Source organism: Ipomoea nil, unplaced genomic scaffold (genome assembly GCF_001879475.1).
Source record: "Ipomoea nil cultivar Tokyo-kokei standard unplaced genomic scaffold, Asagao_1.1 scaffold0545, whole genome shotgun sequence".
In the NCBI taxonomy this organism is placed as follows: Eukaryota; Viridiplantae; Streptophyta; class Magnoliopsida; order Solanales; family Convolvulaceae; genus Ipomoea; species Ipomoea nil.
In genome coordinates, this window is record NW_017616973.1 from 409189 (window position 1) to 425006 (window position 15818).

The 15818-nt window shown below is 34.2% G+C and overlaps 1 protein-coding gene across 1 annotated transcript; it reads right to left on the reverse strand.

Annotated features, from left to right (window-relative positions):
- Positions 1 to 3963: 3963 nt before the first annotated feature.
- On the reverse strand, positions 3964 to 4695 carry LOC109174203 (agamous-like MADS-box protein AGL80). Its single transcript, XM_019323459.1, has one exon. The coding sequence runs from the start codon at positions 4693 to 4695 to the stop codon at positions 3964 to 3966; it is 732 nt and encodes a 243-aa protein (XP_019179004.1).
- Positions 4696 to 15818: the final 11123 nt, after the last annotated feature.

Sequence of the window (15818 nt, forward strand, 5' to 3'; positions counted from 1 at the left end):
TCAAGAGAAAAATATTCAGAGAGTTCTTAAATAGAGCAAAGCAGAGCAAAAATATCAAGTGCTTTACTTGATATATTCAAAGAGAGAAAACACTCAGAGCTATCAAGAGAAATCATTCCAGAGTGTTTATCTTCATCAAAGAGACCTGCGCATCATTGAAGATCAACTACAGAGTCTCAGAAGTTGGAAGCAAGACAACACTTGTTTTGGAGCAAAACAAGAGAAGGGAGGAAAGTAGCACGGAGCTGTGAAATCCTGGATTGTCACACGGAGCTGTGAGATCCGAAGCAGCAGTGTCGGAGGCACTGGGCGTGATTGGTGTGGGCTTGGTGATCAAAGCACCAGATCATGGGATACGTTTCTACCGGAGTGTGGAAGACGGGGGGAAAGTAACGCGGAGTCGTGAAATCTTGGGATAGTAGCGCGGCGACGTGAAACCCGAAGCAGCAGTGTGGTGTCACTGGGCGTGATTAGTGCGGGCTTCGTGATCAAAGCACTAGATCACGGAAATTCATTGTATCTTGGAACCAAGGAGTGGTAGATATAGTGAATTGGCTCTTGGAGAAAAGAGCAAGTGGAGTAGGAGGATTACACCACCTCGCGAACCACTATAATTGTCTTGTGTTCTTTACTGCTTTGTTTACATACTGCTCTTTACATATTTGCTCTCACGAAGATATACTGCTCACACAATCTCACACACACTTTATGTTTAATTATTTCCGCTGTGCACCATACTCTAACAATCTAGTTAAGAGTTTTGGTTTATCTCTGTCTTAGCAATTGTTGTGCTGTGCGAAAAAGTTTGAAAGTCTATTCACCCCCCACCCCCCCCCCCTCTCTAGACTTTCACCTTACCTCTTTTGGGACCAACAGCACCAACAACATCAACATCACAAATATCACCCCAAGTTTGAGCACAAGCATCATCACATTCAAGCATGCAATCACCAACATCGGTCTTATGACATGTGTTTTCTCCTTCATTTCACATTTGGCGACTTAATCAATTTGATCTTCAAAGTTCCGGATTGATGCTTGAGTCTCTTTCCTTTGGTAGAGACCTCTTGCCTTAATATGGAGGCCACTTGCCTTAGCTCTTGCTTCCATTCTTTTCGGAAGTGAGTAATGTCTTGTTTTAATTCTTCCAACATTGCCAAGATCTTATTCCTCATGTCTTCCTTGCTTCCCCTCTTATATGGTTGCATCGTGTACTCCTCATCCTCATAGTGGTTGGAGTAGTATGGGAGTCTTGATGATCTTGAGAATATAATGACGTTCAATTCAAATCCCTAGATATATTCAACTACTCATAATTGAAATGTAAAACTAGAATCAATTGAAGTAATAAACATGGAATTCAAAAGTTCAAGTAATATAAATGCAAAAATATAAAACGGAGAACATAACTTGATGATTAAATTGAAAGAAATAATCTGGAAATTGATATTGAATTTACAATTGCAAGGATTAATCTTCCTCTAGATCATGGATTACAAGTTTTGAAGGGTTCTAAGATGGATATGTGGAGAGAAGAGTAGAGGAACAAATAAGAAATTTAAAAACTAACTATTAAAATTTATATATATTCTAAAGTTCGCGCCAAACCGCAATGTACTAGAGAAGGAGTCATGAGTGATGCTAATCATTGAGACTCATGTTGACACTCACAGTGTGACTATCGCCATGAGTTCTGTGATAAGAATCTAATCAGTACACTCATGCAGAGACTGATCAGAGAGTCAGCCAAGGACTCATGCTGGCACTCACGGTGTGAGTGTCAGCATGAGTCCCTCCAAAAGACCTTCACGCTTTCAATTTGCTCCTTTGTTCCCCGGTGTGCCTTCGAGTGCTTCCCTTGTGCTTTTAAGCCTCGTTTTCTCCCATGATTAGCGTCATTTCATACTTGCTTGCACCATTACTCAATCTTTTCTTTCTTCAATCAAGATACACCAAATTTGCATGGTTGAACCATCCTCCAATCGAGATTTTTTCACAAATTTTACGAACAGTAACTCTTATTTCCATATTTCTCATTCCTTACCTTCATTTGAAATCTACTTTTTTCAAAAAATTTTCTTGATATTTTACGTTGCGAATTCTATTTCCATGAAAGGCATGTTTGTTAAAGTTGAAAAACGAATGCTTCAAATCTTTGTGGCATCGTGTAGTTGATATATTATATGCCCTATGGTTGAATCATAAGGACTTACTTCAAATTTGACTTATTGGCGGTATCCATATAAACCTACCTATATGTTGGATGTTTTTCGAAATAGAACTTAGAATTAGATCTTCATTCTATAAATAAACTCGGAACATACTATTTTGAAGCGATTCATAATGAAACACTTAGGAATTTATTTTTGTTCTTTCATCCCAGGTATTGTAAGTGATCTTGAAGTATCAACTAATGGGGGTACAACGAAATTCAATAACTCCCCCAATTTTTTTCCTTTCCCAATTAAATTTTACAAATAAGAAGTTTTGGATCCAATTTTTATATTCTATTCAAAATATTACCATATATAACACAAAATTTCTCCCTTGATTCCTTCTAGTCGAGCCTCTCGGTCTATCATTATACCTCGCGAAGTAGAAAGAATTACAACTCCCATCCCACAAAAAAAAAATTAGGGATTTGTTGATAGTTAGAATAGATTCGTAACCCGGGTCGACTAATCCGTTTTAAATTGAAAATGTTTCTATAGGGTCTTTTCCTATTCCTTCTATGTTGTAGGGTTAAAGCAATTTTTTTTTTTGTTTTTTTTTTTTCTCGATGCTTTCCCACGTTTTCAATAAAACCTTCTCGTAAAAGCATTCTTACAATATTTTCAGTAATATTGGTGGACGCTATTCGAACCACTATATTTTGTTTAGAAGTGATTATCTCAGTAATAGTGTCCCTACCCATGATGAACGATAATTATTGCATGTGGCAAAAAATTGGATAGTATCAAAGTGTTTTGTATTTTTGTATTTTTGTATTTTTTATATTTTTGTATTTTGAGAATGATTTTGCATGTGCAATTAATTGTGTCTAATTTAATTCTTGGAACAATAGATATGTCATTAATCATCTTTCTATTATAATTTGTGTCAATGCAAAGGGATATGAACTTTGATTTTTTATATTTGTGTCGAAAACATTTTATTGTAATTTATAATATATTTTATATTTTAACCTTATTATGATTGTTTGATATTTTTTCATTGACATTTCTAACGTCATTTAAACTTCACACATACTCAGATGATTTTTTGTATCGGTCTCTGTATAAATACAATACAAGCACTCTACAACAATATAATAATAATAATAATAATAATAATATTGTTGTTGTTGTTGTTGTTATAAGAATCGGGGTAGGGTGGGGTATTTCTATCCCCCGGCCTCGTTCCCCGAATTTTTCCCTATCCACATTTCTATCCCCTGGCCTTGTTCAAGCTATTTTATATTTTTTTTGCATGGTATTAATACTATATTTGGTAAATAAATACATAACATATTTTTTATTATAACTTTGATATTTAATTACAAGGTAGTGTAAAAAAGACAATGAACAATGTAGTGAATATAATTAATATTAATGAATTTGAAGCTAAGGAATATATACTCTTCGCATTGTAGAAATTAGAATTAAAATAGTGATAATATAACTAATGAAATTATATCCATTTTTAATTTTTTTGAGAATGAATAAATTTTGTTGAATAAAGGCATTATGGACATTTAATTCTAAATTAAAAAGATACACAGAATGTTTTGTTGTAATTTGGCCTATCAAATCGTTAGTTCTCGCGCGGTGTTTGCCCGGTATTGCTTAGGGATTGTATGTATATGAGTATATAAAATAGATATGTAAAAGGGAGATGAATAATAGCATTAAAATACAAAACAGCATAAAATTAAAAAACATGAGACAGCATTAAAGAAGTTTGCAAAATCTATAAGGATTTTGATTACTGAGTGCTAGGACCTGGTCTCCCCTGAGTTGGGTCATTCTGATTACTGTCATTCATAAAAGCCCAATTTTGATAACTCCACGGGGTTCCAGGATTAAGATTGGCAGATATGGGAGTTTGTATACCTACCGTGCCTTGATAGCTTTGCCTGGAAAACACATCCGCAGGAGCAACCACATTGCTAGTCCCAGACCCAAGAACAGGAGGTGAGGCTGTTGCAAGAGAAGGAGCAGCAGGGAGAAAAGGAGTCGGAGTTGGGGAATCTCTTTCAATCCTCATAACACTTTCAGCGATATTCGTGTTTAAAACCCAACCCAGATCGTTTAAGTCTACGGAACTCAGATAATCAATTATCTGTTCTTCGCTAAAAATCTTATGCATCAGTGCATTCATCTCCTTTTCCCTGTTTTCTCGCTTCAATTTTAGAAGCAGAGTGCCCAACTTTTCAAGCCTTTCCGCAACAAAGCTGTCCTGGCTCATCATTCGCCGTGTTTGTTGCACGTCCGGCAATTGCATGAACCTAGCAATCAACTCTTGAACCCTTTCACCAGTAGGCCATATCACTGGCCCCTGCTCAAACGAGCTATACATTATCATGGCAGCATCCGCATCACAAAGAACGGTGAGCTCGTTAAGCTTTTTGACCACACCTCTCTTTCTTTTGTAGTAGGATGCTTTTCGTTTTGATTGATTGACAATATATGCCAATCTTAATCTCCTTCTTGCCATGATAATTGATTGGAAATGAGAAAAGAGGAACGAGAAGCTAAGTGCTCAAGATCGATTATATTTGTGGTTTTTTATTCTTTATTGATCTTGTGTGGGCTATTATGCATGACGAGATGATACCATATATATAGGGCAGCATATATGAGGAAAAATTTAATAAATTATTGATTGTTTATTTTTTCTATTTTTTTTTTTTTACATGTTACAGCCTGTCACGAATATTTGTTTCCTAATATACATTATATGACTTATTATGGTTTTTTTATTGGATTTTTACTATTTAATGATTAAGAGAATTATATTCTATATTAAGAGTGATGCAAAATGCTCTCATTTTAAATTTACTTCTTAATATTATCATCTTGACGTGCAATTACTTATTTTAGTTTCATTTTTTTTATCACATGTGGTAGCTAGGTCAATTCTTGAAAAATAATAAATATAAATATTTTAATGCAATGTGTAGTGGTTTTAAACATTAGAATTAATATATAATTGCAAGCTAAAAGACAAATTTATTTCTTCGATTAATTTCATATGAGGGTTAAGCAATTCAATGGAAACAATGAAAATGAAGAATATTCATTTACTGTTATTATCAACTTCCTAAAGGAGTAGAAAATATCACAATTGGAGATATTGATTTGTAATTAATTGCTATTACGTCCAATTAGTTATTTTTTTAAATTGTTGTTATTAGGTCAATTTTGATTGTCTTTAGTTATATTCTTTTGTTTTAAATTTAATTGCAATGAGTTAAAAATAATTGTTTTTTTTTTATGTTTGTGCGTATGGACATACACTTGCAATGTTATTATATAAAACTCGTTATCGTGATTATATAAATAAATAAATAAATAAATAAATGAATATATATATATATATATATATATATATATATGTGTGTGTGTGTGTGTGTGTGTGTGTGTGTGTGTGTGTATTCATTTATTTATTTATATATGAGGAAAATTGAATAATAATTTTTTTTTAATAATGTTACACCTTGTCACGAATATTTATTCTTAATATACATTATTGGAATAAAGTTTAAATTGGTCACTGAATGTAATCTGAAAACGAAATTAGGCCACTGAACGAAAAAAAAAAGTGCAATTAGGCCACTAAACACTCAAAAAACATGCAATTTGGCCACTGAACACTCTAAAGGTATGTAATTTCATCAGATAACAGATTACATGCTTTCGTGGCAACTAACATAATTTTTAATAATTAATTTTAAAAAATTGAAAAAGAACTTAAATAAAAAAAAACCATGGGGTGGGCGGTGGCCATTCCGTCATTTTTTTTTAAAAAAAAATATTAAAAGTGATGAAAAATACCCTCTTTTAAATGAATGTGTGTGTGTGTGTGTGTGTGTGTGTGTGTGTGTGTGTGTTTAATTATTTATTTATATATGAGAAAAATTGAATAATTTTTTTTTATAGAGTAATGTTACATCCCGTCACGAATATTTTTTTCCTAATATACATTATATGACTGATTATGGTTATTTTATTGGATTTTTACTATTTAATGATTAAGAAAATTATATTCTATATTAAGAGTGATGCAAAATGTTCTCATTTTAAATTTATTTCTTAATATTATCATCTTGACGTGCAATTACTTATTTTAGTTTCATTTTTTTTATCACATGTGGTAGCTAGGTCAATTCATGACAAATAATAAATATAAATATTTTAATTCGATGTGTAGTGGATTAAAACATTAGAATATCTATTTGGAAGCTAAAAAACATATTTATTTCTTTGATTAATTTCTTATGAGGGTTAGACAATTGAATGGAAACAATGAAAATAAAGAATATTAATTTAGTAATGAATATTCGTTTAATGTTATTATCAACTTCCCGAAAGAATACAACATATCATGAATGGAGATATTCTTTGTAATTAATTGCTATTACGTCCAATTAGATAAAATTAATTTTTTGATTAATTTCTTATGAGGTTGAGCAATTCAAGGTAAACAATGAAAATAAAGAATATCGCTTTAATTATTAAGTGATTTCTATAGTAACCGTGATCCAATAATCCCTCTTTAATATACTTCTTAATATTAACATCTTGACGTTACACAACTTTATTAGTCGTTTTTCGGTAGTTGGTAATTAAATGTATTCCATGCATAGCATGTCGTAGGTAAGACAATTCATGAAAAATATAATGCATAGCATAGATAAGTTTTGTTAGTGGAAGAATGGGCAATTTTGTAAATAATAAAGTCATATGTGGAAACGGGCAGAGGTTTAAAACCTTGGGCTAAGATTTTGTTTGGGATGAGGTTTGACGGAGTAAATGCTTGAGAGGAGGTTTTGTTTGGGAAAAAAGTTGGGCATAGGTTTGAATAAGACAAATGCTTGAGATGAGGTTTTGAGCATAGGTTCGAATATGACAAATCCTTGGGCATAGGTTTCTCCTAATGGGAAAAGCTTGGGCTAACATTTGTGTAAGGGAAAAAGCCTAGGCTAAGTTTTTTTTGCTTGCAGGAGAAGAATAGCATTAAATGCTTGGAAATTTCTAGGCACATGGTTTGTTATAAATAGGCAATTCCTTTCATTGTAAATCATCCCATCAGATTTATTCATCCCATTCGAAAACAGAGGGTAGTATAGCACAATACAGAGAGTATAAAATAAAGAGTTATATTTGTAATTCCTATTGTAATATTCTTTTGCCAATACAGAAAATTCTTCTTTAAATTGTCTTTATTTGTGTATGATTTATTTTAAATCTTACACTAGAAATATTCTCATTATTTCCAGTCCAAATTGTTATTGTACTTTGGTGTTGTGAACTGTATCGATCGAAGCAAAGTGGTATCAGAGCCCCATGTTGGTTCATAGATATATTGTTCAGGATTTGAATCAATAACACCACTTACAATGGCGGCAAAGTACGAGATTGAAAAGTTCAATGGGAACAATTTCTTGTTATGGAAAATGAGAATGAAAGCAGTTCTCAGAAAAGATAACTATGTAGCAGCAATTGGAGAAAGACCAGCCGATGTCACTGATGATGCCAAGTGGACAAAAATGGATAGCAACGGTATTGCCAATCTTCACATAGAACTTGCTATTGAAGTTTTGTCATGTGTGGCAGAAAAAGGTACGGCAAAAGAGGTATGGGATACTCTCGTAAATTTGTATGAGGCCAAATCACTGCACAACAAGATCTTCTTGAAGAGGAAGCTATACACTCTCAGGATGATGGAGACATCCTCAGTAACTGAGCACATCAACACTTTCAACATTCTATTTTCACAACTCTCGGCTTTGAGTTATAAAATAGAAGTGAATGAACGTGCTGAAATCTTACTCCAAAGTCTACCGGATTCATATGATCAACTCATTATCAATGTAGTCAACAACAAGGAGGTACTTGTCTTCGATGATATTGCAACTGCGGTTTTTGGAGAAGAACGTTGGCGCAAAAACAAAGAAGATAAAGTTTCAAACTCACACCAAATTTAGGCGTTGACAGTGACAAGAGGAAGATCAAGGGAGCTAGGCTCCAGTGGGAGTCACAACCGAGGTAGATCAAAATCAAGGGGTAAGAAGAATGTCAAGTGTTTTCACTGTTGCAAAAAGGGGCACTTCAAGAGTGAGTGTTGGCAGCTCAAGAAGGATGGGGCCAAGGGCAAAAATCCCAAGACGTCAAATGCTCAAGAATGTGTTGTGAGTACATCATGATAAGTCGCCAGGTTTGGATGGATTCGGACCCGATTTTTACCAACATTTTTGGGACTTGTTAGGGGAGAAGTAACTCGTTTTTGCAGGCAGTTTATAGATACGGCGAAACTGCCCCCAGGTGCCAATGAGACGTCTATTGTGTTAATTCCCAAGAAAGCTAATCCTGAGTCTATGAATGATCTTAGGCCTATTGCAATTTGCAACGCCCTATACAAAATCGCCGCTAAGGTTTGTGCTAACAGACTGATACCGTTGTTGGATGGGTTAATCTCCAGCGCTCAGAGTGCTTTTGTGCTAGGTCGGCTAATTACTGATTGCATTATGTTAGCCTAAGAAGCTCATCATTATCTCAAGCGTAAGACTCAAGGGAAGGAAGGGTTGGCAGCCCTAAAAGTTGATATGAGCAAGGCATACGACCGAGTAGAGTGACATTTTCTGAAGGCGGTAATGATTCATATGGGGTTCAGTTAACACTGGGTCGATATTCTTATAGAAACAGTCAGCTCGGTTAAGTATCATATCCTATATGAGCAACGACAATTGGGGCCCATTATTCCGGGTAGGGGTCTCCGGCAGGGAGACCGCCTATCACCGTATCTTTTTCTACTAATAACAGAAGGACTAAGTGGCGTTATTGAAAGGAAAATTTGTGAAGGTGTGTTGAATGGTATTCGTATCGCAAGAGGGGCTCCGCAGTTATCACACTTCTTTTTTACTAATGACTGCTTTTTATTTTTACGAGCAAATCGTGATGAGGCTTTACAAATGAAGGGTATTCTTGATACTTATGCGACTACATCGGGTCAAAGAATTAATTTTGAAAAATCACTGGTATGTTTCAGTTCTAATGTTCAGCAGAACAAAAGGGATGAGGTAACTGATATTTTAAATGTTAGCCAATGTGACACTTCAGGAAGAGATTTGGGACAACCATCTTTAGTTGGCTGAAACAAAAAAGCAATACTAAGTTTTATTAACAATAAAAATAAAGAATATTAGTTTAATAATTAAAATAAAGAATATTAATAATTAATTCGTTTAATGTTATTATGAACTTCCTAAAAGAGTAGAAATAACACACATGGATATATTGATTTGTATTTAATTGCTATTACGTCAAATTAGTTAAAATTATTATTTTTTTAAATTGTTGTTATTAGGTCAATTTTGATTGTCTTGATGAGAGAATTCAAATTCAATACAGTTACAACAAACCGATTACAAGAGTGTATATCTGAGTACACCTCTAATCACTCCTAACTAATAGGATACTAACCACAGACTTATTCTAACATCATACATTTACTAACTATAGATTATACAAGAATATTAATAAAAAAATAAATAATAATAATAATAATAATACTCACACACCCCCTCAAGAACAAGGTTGGTGAGAAACAACATTGAGCTTGTCCCGAAGTGCGGCGAATCTTGGACCCGGTAGCGGCTTGGTGAAGACATCAACTAGCTGGTCCTTGGTTAAAGGGTGAAGACCTCTGCGGCTCTGCCTCCTTCCATCCATCTCCGTACCTCCAACTTCAGTGAAGAGTGGACTTCCGGCCGCAGCAAAGACTGAGGAAGAGGACGGCACTGCTTTGTTTTATTTCTGAGCTTATTCGATTTGTTTTATTTCTGATGACGACAGATCTGCGTCTTCGATTTTCTGAGCTTCTCCGGCGTGGCAACTTCCGGTGGCAAAGGACGACACTTCTTCAGCGTGGCAACTTCCGATGGAAGAGGACATCGGTTTTTTGGCGGACATCATCTCCAGTCGCGATCGCAACCTCTCGCCAGTCAACAAGGTCATCACCACATGTAGCGACAACTACGCCACTTCCAACTGGAACTAGGGTTTCATTGTTCGTGGAGACAACCACCGATTGATTGGCCGAGGGGAATTGGGGGTAAAATAGAAAATAGTAACTTTAGGCTATTCCTGAGAACTCAAGAATGACCTAATACCAGGGGTGGCCAGGAATTCCCTTTGCAAGGGGAAAAGGTCATTCACAGGAACAATATTCCTGAGAATAGGTGGTTTTACCAAACAAAGGAATCTTCCAATTACTGGGAATGTTATTTCATTCCAGGCATATTCCGCGAACCAAACATGCCATTAGTGCTATAGGGGTACATGGAACAAACCCTCTATCTGCATGGATTTTTACTATTTCAGGCGAGTGAACTTGTTTCTTTCGATGAAGATTGGATTTATCAACGTTGCTCACATTCGATTTAGGTAATTATAGTTGATCTATTTAACTTTGCATTACTTTTACAGCATGTTTGATTCGCGGAATGAATTTTGAGGGAATATGAATCCTATTCCGTAGGGAATGGAATAAGTAAGGAATAGAATAGAAATTGTATTCAATTGTTTGGTTCGGTAAAGGAATACACTTTAGGAATATTATTCCACTGTTTGGTTGGGTAAAGGAATGGAAACAGAATATCTATTTAAAATACATAAATACAATTATATAAAATAATAATAATAATAATAATAATAATAATAGTAATATTATTATTATTATTATTATTATTATTATTATTATTATTATTATTATTATTATTATTATTATTATTATTATTATTATTTGTGGCATCCAGAGGCTTCAAAATTCATTGGCATCGTCCTCAGTCAATCAAAAAATCAACAATTGAGAGTTCATCACGGGTCTCTCTTTCGACAATCCCAGAATTCATCGTTAGTCTGTCTTCCGACAATCCATGAAGGCGATTGTGGAACGGATAACATGACTGGGGTCGCCTCTTCACTGCGATGTAAGATTTTCCCTAATAATATATATTGTATATTATATATTAGGGCCTTAATTAAGTGGTGCAAGTGGACTAGGCTTATTAAGTGGTCTGGTTAGACTAAATAACTAGAAGTTATTAGTCAACCAGACTCTGTGCCTAATATAAGCCTGGATTGATGGGTTACAAGTTTATGGATTAGATATCACATTCAGTTACGGTACTCAGACTGCTTAGTAGACACCAATACACCATCTAGGGTTCTGTACACCATCTAGGGTTCTGAGTCTAGTCTGGGGCAAAACATGGCTAACAGCCTACCGTTTAGAGGCAACACAAGATGAACATCAATTGTGGCAACAGGAACATCAATTATTGCTGGAAATCAACACGGCTATCACTTCCGCTCATACGATGTATACTAATATTCAGTATTAGTTAGACTATTTAGATCTAACATTTGGTATCAAAGCCTTCATAATCTCTTTCTGGTTGATTGTTATTGCCTAAAAATCAACATTAATTCAATATACATCAACTTTTTGTATATGTTTTGGTTCACCATTACATTCATCCTAATTCATCAAAATATACGTATAAAAATATACCTTTTCATATAATTGAGTAAAATATTATGTATATTTTGAAGGGATTATCCGTAATTGGTTTAAGACGGGCTAGAATTAATTTTTAGTTGATTTTGTTTCAATTTCAACATTAAGGATGATTTTAATTTATTCGAAATTTGTGCCTGGAATTACTTGATGATTCACTTGTCGGATTTGTGCACCGGATAGTCGCCGTTTAGGGGTGAAGCAATGGTAACAACGAGAGGGTCCTTCAGTGTGAGTCGCCGTTTCCGTCACCAGAAGAACCAATGCTGTCGCCTTCGCTACAGTTCTCGCTCTCAGTTATGTCGCCTGTAATTCCAAGGGTGCGTGGACGATAGTGGGCAGTGCGGTGATGATGGTGGTGTTCGCGGTTTTGCAAGTAGCAGGACTGGGCGGCGTCGCGATGAGGAGAGTCGGCGGAGGAGGGCTTGGATCCCAGCTCGCCGCTGCTCCCCTTCTTCAGGCGGCGCTCCGGCAAGTTGTTGGACTCTTCAGCTGCTAGGTTTTTGTCTGATTAACGTGAAGAAGATGATTATGGATATTGTTTGGGCCGGGTCAGGCCCATTTTGGCAGGCCTGGTCTAGTATTAAAATATATATATATATATATATATATATATATATATATATATATATATATATATATATATATATATATAGGGATGCACTCAGGTGCGAATAAGTGTTCAGGAGGGAAATGCGAACGAATCAGCGCGCGACACGTGTCCAGATCTAATAACTTAAAAAAAAAACGCGGTGGCATTTTCCTAAATAATTGAACATTGAAGTGCAAGTAAAATCACTTACAAGTGCACCTACTTTCACCTATAAGTGCATGTAATTTTGCCTTGTTAGCATTCACTTTCCGCAAACATTCATGCACTTGGGTGTGCTTATAACTCTATGTGCAACTATTTATAACTATAGGTGCAACTACTTATAACTATAGGTGCACATACTTTCACCTATAAGTGCATGTAATTTTGCCTTGTTAACATTCATTGATCTGAGTTCAGCGGGTAGTAATACCCCTGAAAATCACTCGCAAACATTCATACACCTGGGTGCAACTACTTATAACTATCTGTGCAACTACTTAGAACTATTGGTGCAACTACTTAGAACTATAGGTGCAACTAAGTATTGATGCTCAGTGTAAATTTTTACTTGCACCTATAATACATTTTACATGCACTTGTAATATATTTTACTTGCACTTCGATGTTCAATTATTTACGAAAATGCCACCGCGTTTTTTTAAAAAATCAGTGTTTCTCATCCATTAGATCTGGACACGTGGACGGACAAAATCCATTCCTATTTCGCGCCTGGGCGAGCCGTTCGCACCTGAGTGCAACTCTATATATATATATATATATATATATATATATATGGGGCCTACTTAAGTAATTGGGCTTACTTTAATTCTCCATCATCATATTTGGATTTCTTCTAGCCAATTGATCAAATTAATTCCTCTTTCAGTTATTATTAAATTATCATTCAATTTTTAGCAATATTAAGTTTTAAATTTGTTGTTTGAATTTTAATTTAATATTGAGGTTTTATATTAAATTGCCTGAAGTATTGCAATTTATTTAGAGTTTATGGGTTAATAATATATTAATTATTGTGCAGATTCAAGCATGTTGCCTATATTTATAATCATTTTATTGTTATAATTATACATTCATAATAGCATGCATTAAGGTTGGATTTAACATATTATTAACTCATAAATTCATTTTTAAATATCATTCAATTTTGTATCCTCAGGTCAATTTTATGTATTATGACCTTTTAAAACAACTTGTTTGGTTTCTTCTTAATTTTGAGCACATTTTAGTTCTATGTGTCTTAGGGACTTTAGAACCTATTTTGAACAAGCTATTTGGAACCTATCTTGGGTCATTAAAGTATGGATTCCACCATTTTGATTGATATTTAAATAATAATTGTAGCACTTTTATTTGATTATAACATGTTTATTAAGTTTTAATAATCACTAACTACCATATTTGGTATTCATCGTTGGTAATAATATTAAGTTTTGGGTCTACTTCATCATTAGACCATTTTCCATCCATGTTATAATTCACTTGGGCCATTGAGGTTTATGAGCCTAATTTGAGTAATTGAGTGCTATAATTATTGTCTTGGCCTGTTTAGAGACATTAAGGATTTAATTGTTATTTTGGCCATTAAGAACTAAAACTATTGTTTAAGTTGATTAAATTTTTAATCTATCAACAGTTTTCAGGGTCTTAATAATAATATTAAGTCTTTAATTTATGACAAGAGCAATATAGTTGGTGTATTGTTTGTATACTGGTAATTTGGTTATTACCTTAACTTCAGTCTCCCTAAGTGGCTAAGTATCATAATAGTCGTGATTAATTATTATGTGGTAAAATTGAGAATAGTATTTGGCATCCCTTAATTACAATTTTTCCTTTATTGTAATTATTATTAATTGACATTATTAATTACTATCATTAAGCTTAGGGGTTAATCTCATTTATTACCTTCCATAATAATTATTATTTCATGGTAATCTACTACATTTGGTACATTGGTATGATTACCACTTCATTTTACATGACTATTAATGTTGGTAATTAAGTCCTACAAATAAATTTTTAAATGTACCATTGGACGCTGCATCGAGTTTGTTGACACCGACAATGAAGATGAGGAGAATTCTAGAGTTTTTTCTTCTCTTGTGGATCATCATCATTGTTAGCGCAATGGAGAGATGCAATTTGCATCATTAATGTTAGTCATTAATTATCTTTTATGGTTGTTATTGATAATTAGTGTTACAGTTAACCGCTAATTTGGACTAGTTACATATTTCACCTTTAGAAAAATGGAAACATTTAAAGGTGCAGTACCATACTTTAGTTTGTCGTTATTATTAATGTTAATAGTGATTATAATGTTACTTATTGTTATTAATAATTAATTAGTGATAACATTAATATTGTTATGGTATTCAGATATGTATCTTAAACTGTTTCCAAATTAATTTATGTGAATATTTCAGTACAGAAAATAATTTTCTTGACATTAATGTTTTTCGGACATCAAATTTTATTAAGTTTTCAAAATTTTATCCGAAAACGTTTATAAATGTTAGCGGTTTTAACCATTGTTTTTCCATATTTAGTCTCCTACATAATGTGATAATATTATTATAACTATTTATTGTTATATTGGTTATTTGCAATTTTTCCATTCATAATAATAATATTATTATCTGGGTTATGGAGAGTGATTTTGAATCAATTTAGTAATTCTGGAAAACATGTTTGCTAGGCAATTGACTATTGTCATTAATTCTGTTAGTGTTTGTTTGCTAAAAAAAACTCCAACTTATAATTGGCAATATTATTATGGCATACTAAGATAGGATTTAGCTAAGTGTCAGTTTTGGTCTACAGAGGACTGATCAATCAGAGACAACAACAGAGGGTCTGACACTGAAGATCTAGTTTAGGAAGCTGATTTCTAAAAGGCGGTACGCGGTATGAGCAGACAAGTTTGGAAAGAAGATCAGCGTATATTTTCGGGAAAGGTATGGACCTAATCTTCAAAGATTACATTCCTCCTTTACAGTCCTACCTTCTACAATCAAAGATATCTATGGAGAGTGTTTATTGATGGAACTATAAGTACTCTTATTCGACGAGGATTAGGGTTACGCCTTTGAGACAGAAGAAACACTCCATATAGTTTTTATGAGAACTCATCTTTGATTTGACGGCACCTTCTCAACACAATATGTGTATGGTGATTATGATGATGAACATGAGAAGGATTTCTGCTGCTTAAACGAAAGGACACTACGATGACTCAGTTGTGGGAACAACTGAACAGAGCGTCACTGAAGTGGACTGCATCAGAGTTGGCTCTCCAAGCGAAGGGATTTCCTTGGACTTCTGGATGCGTGGCTCTCCATCTTCAACAATCCACTAACCTGTGTAGACTGGGTACATACCTTGTGTGGGGCACTTGGGTGAGATCGTTATTTCTCTACCA

Excerpts from the sequence above, each read along its gene's own strand:
- LOC109174203 (XM_019323459.1), bottom strand. The coding sequence starts at position 4,695 with ATGGCAAGAAGGAGATTAAGATTGGCATATATTGTCAATCAATCAAAA.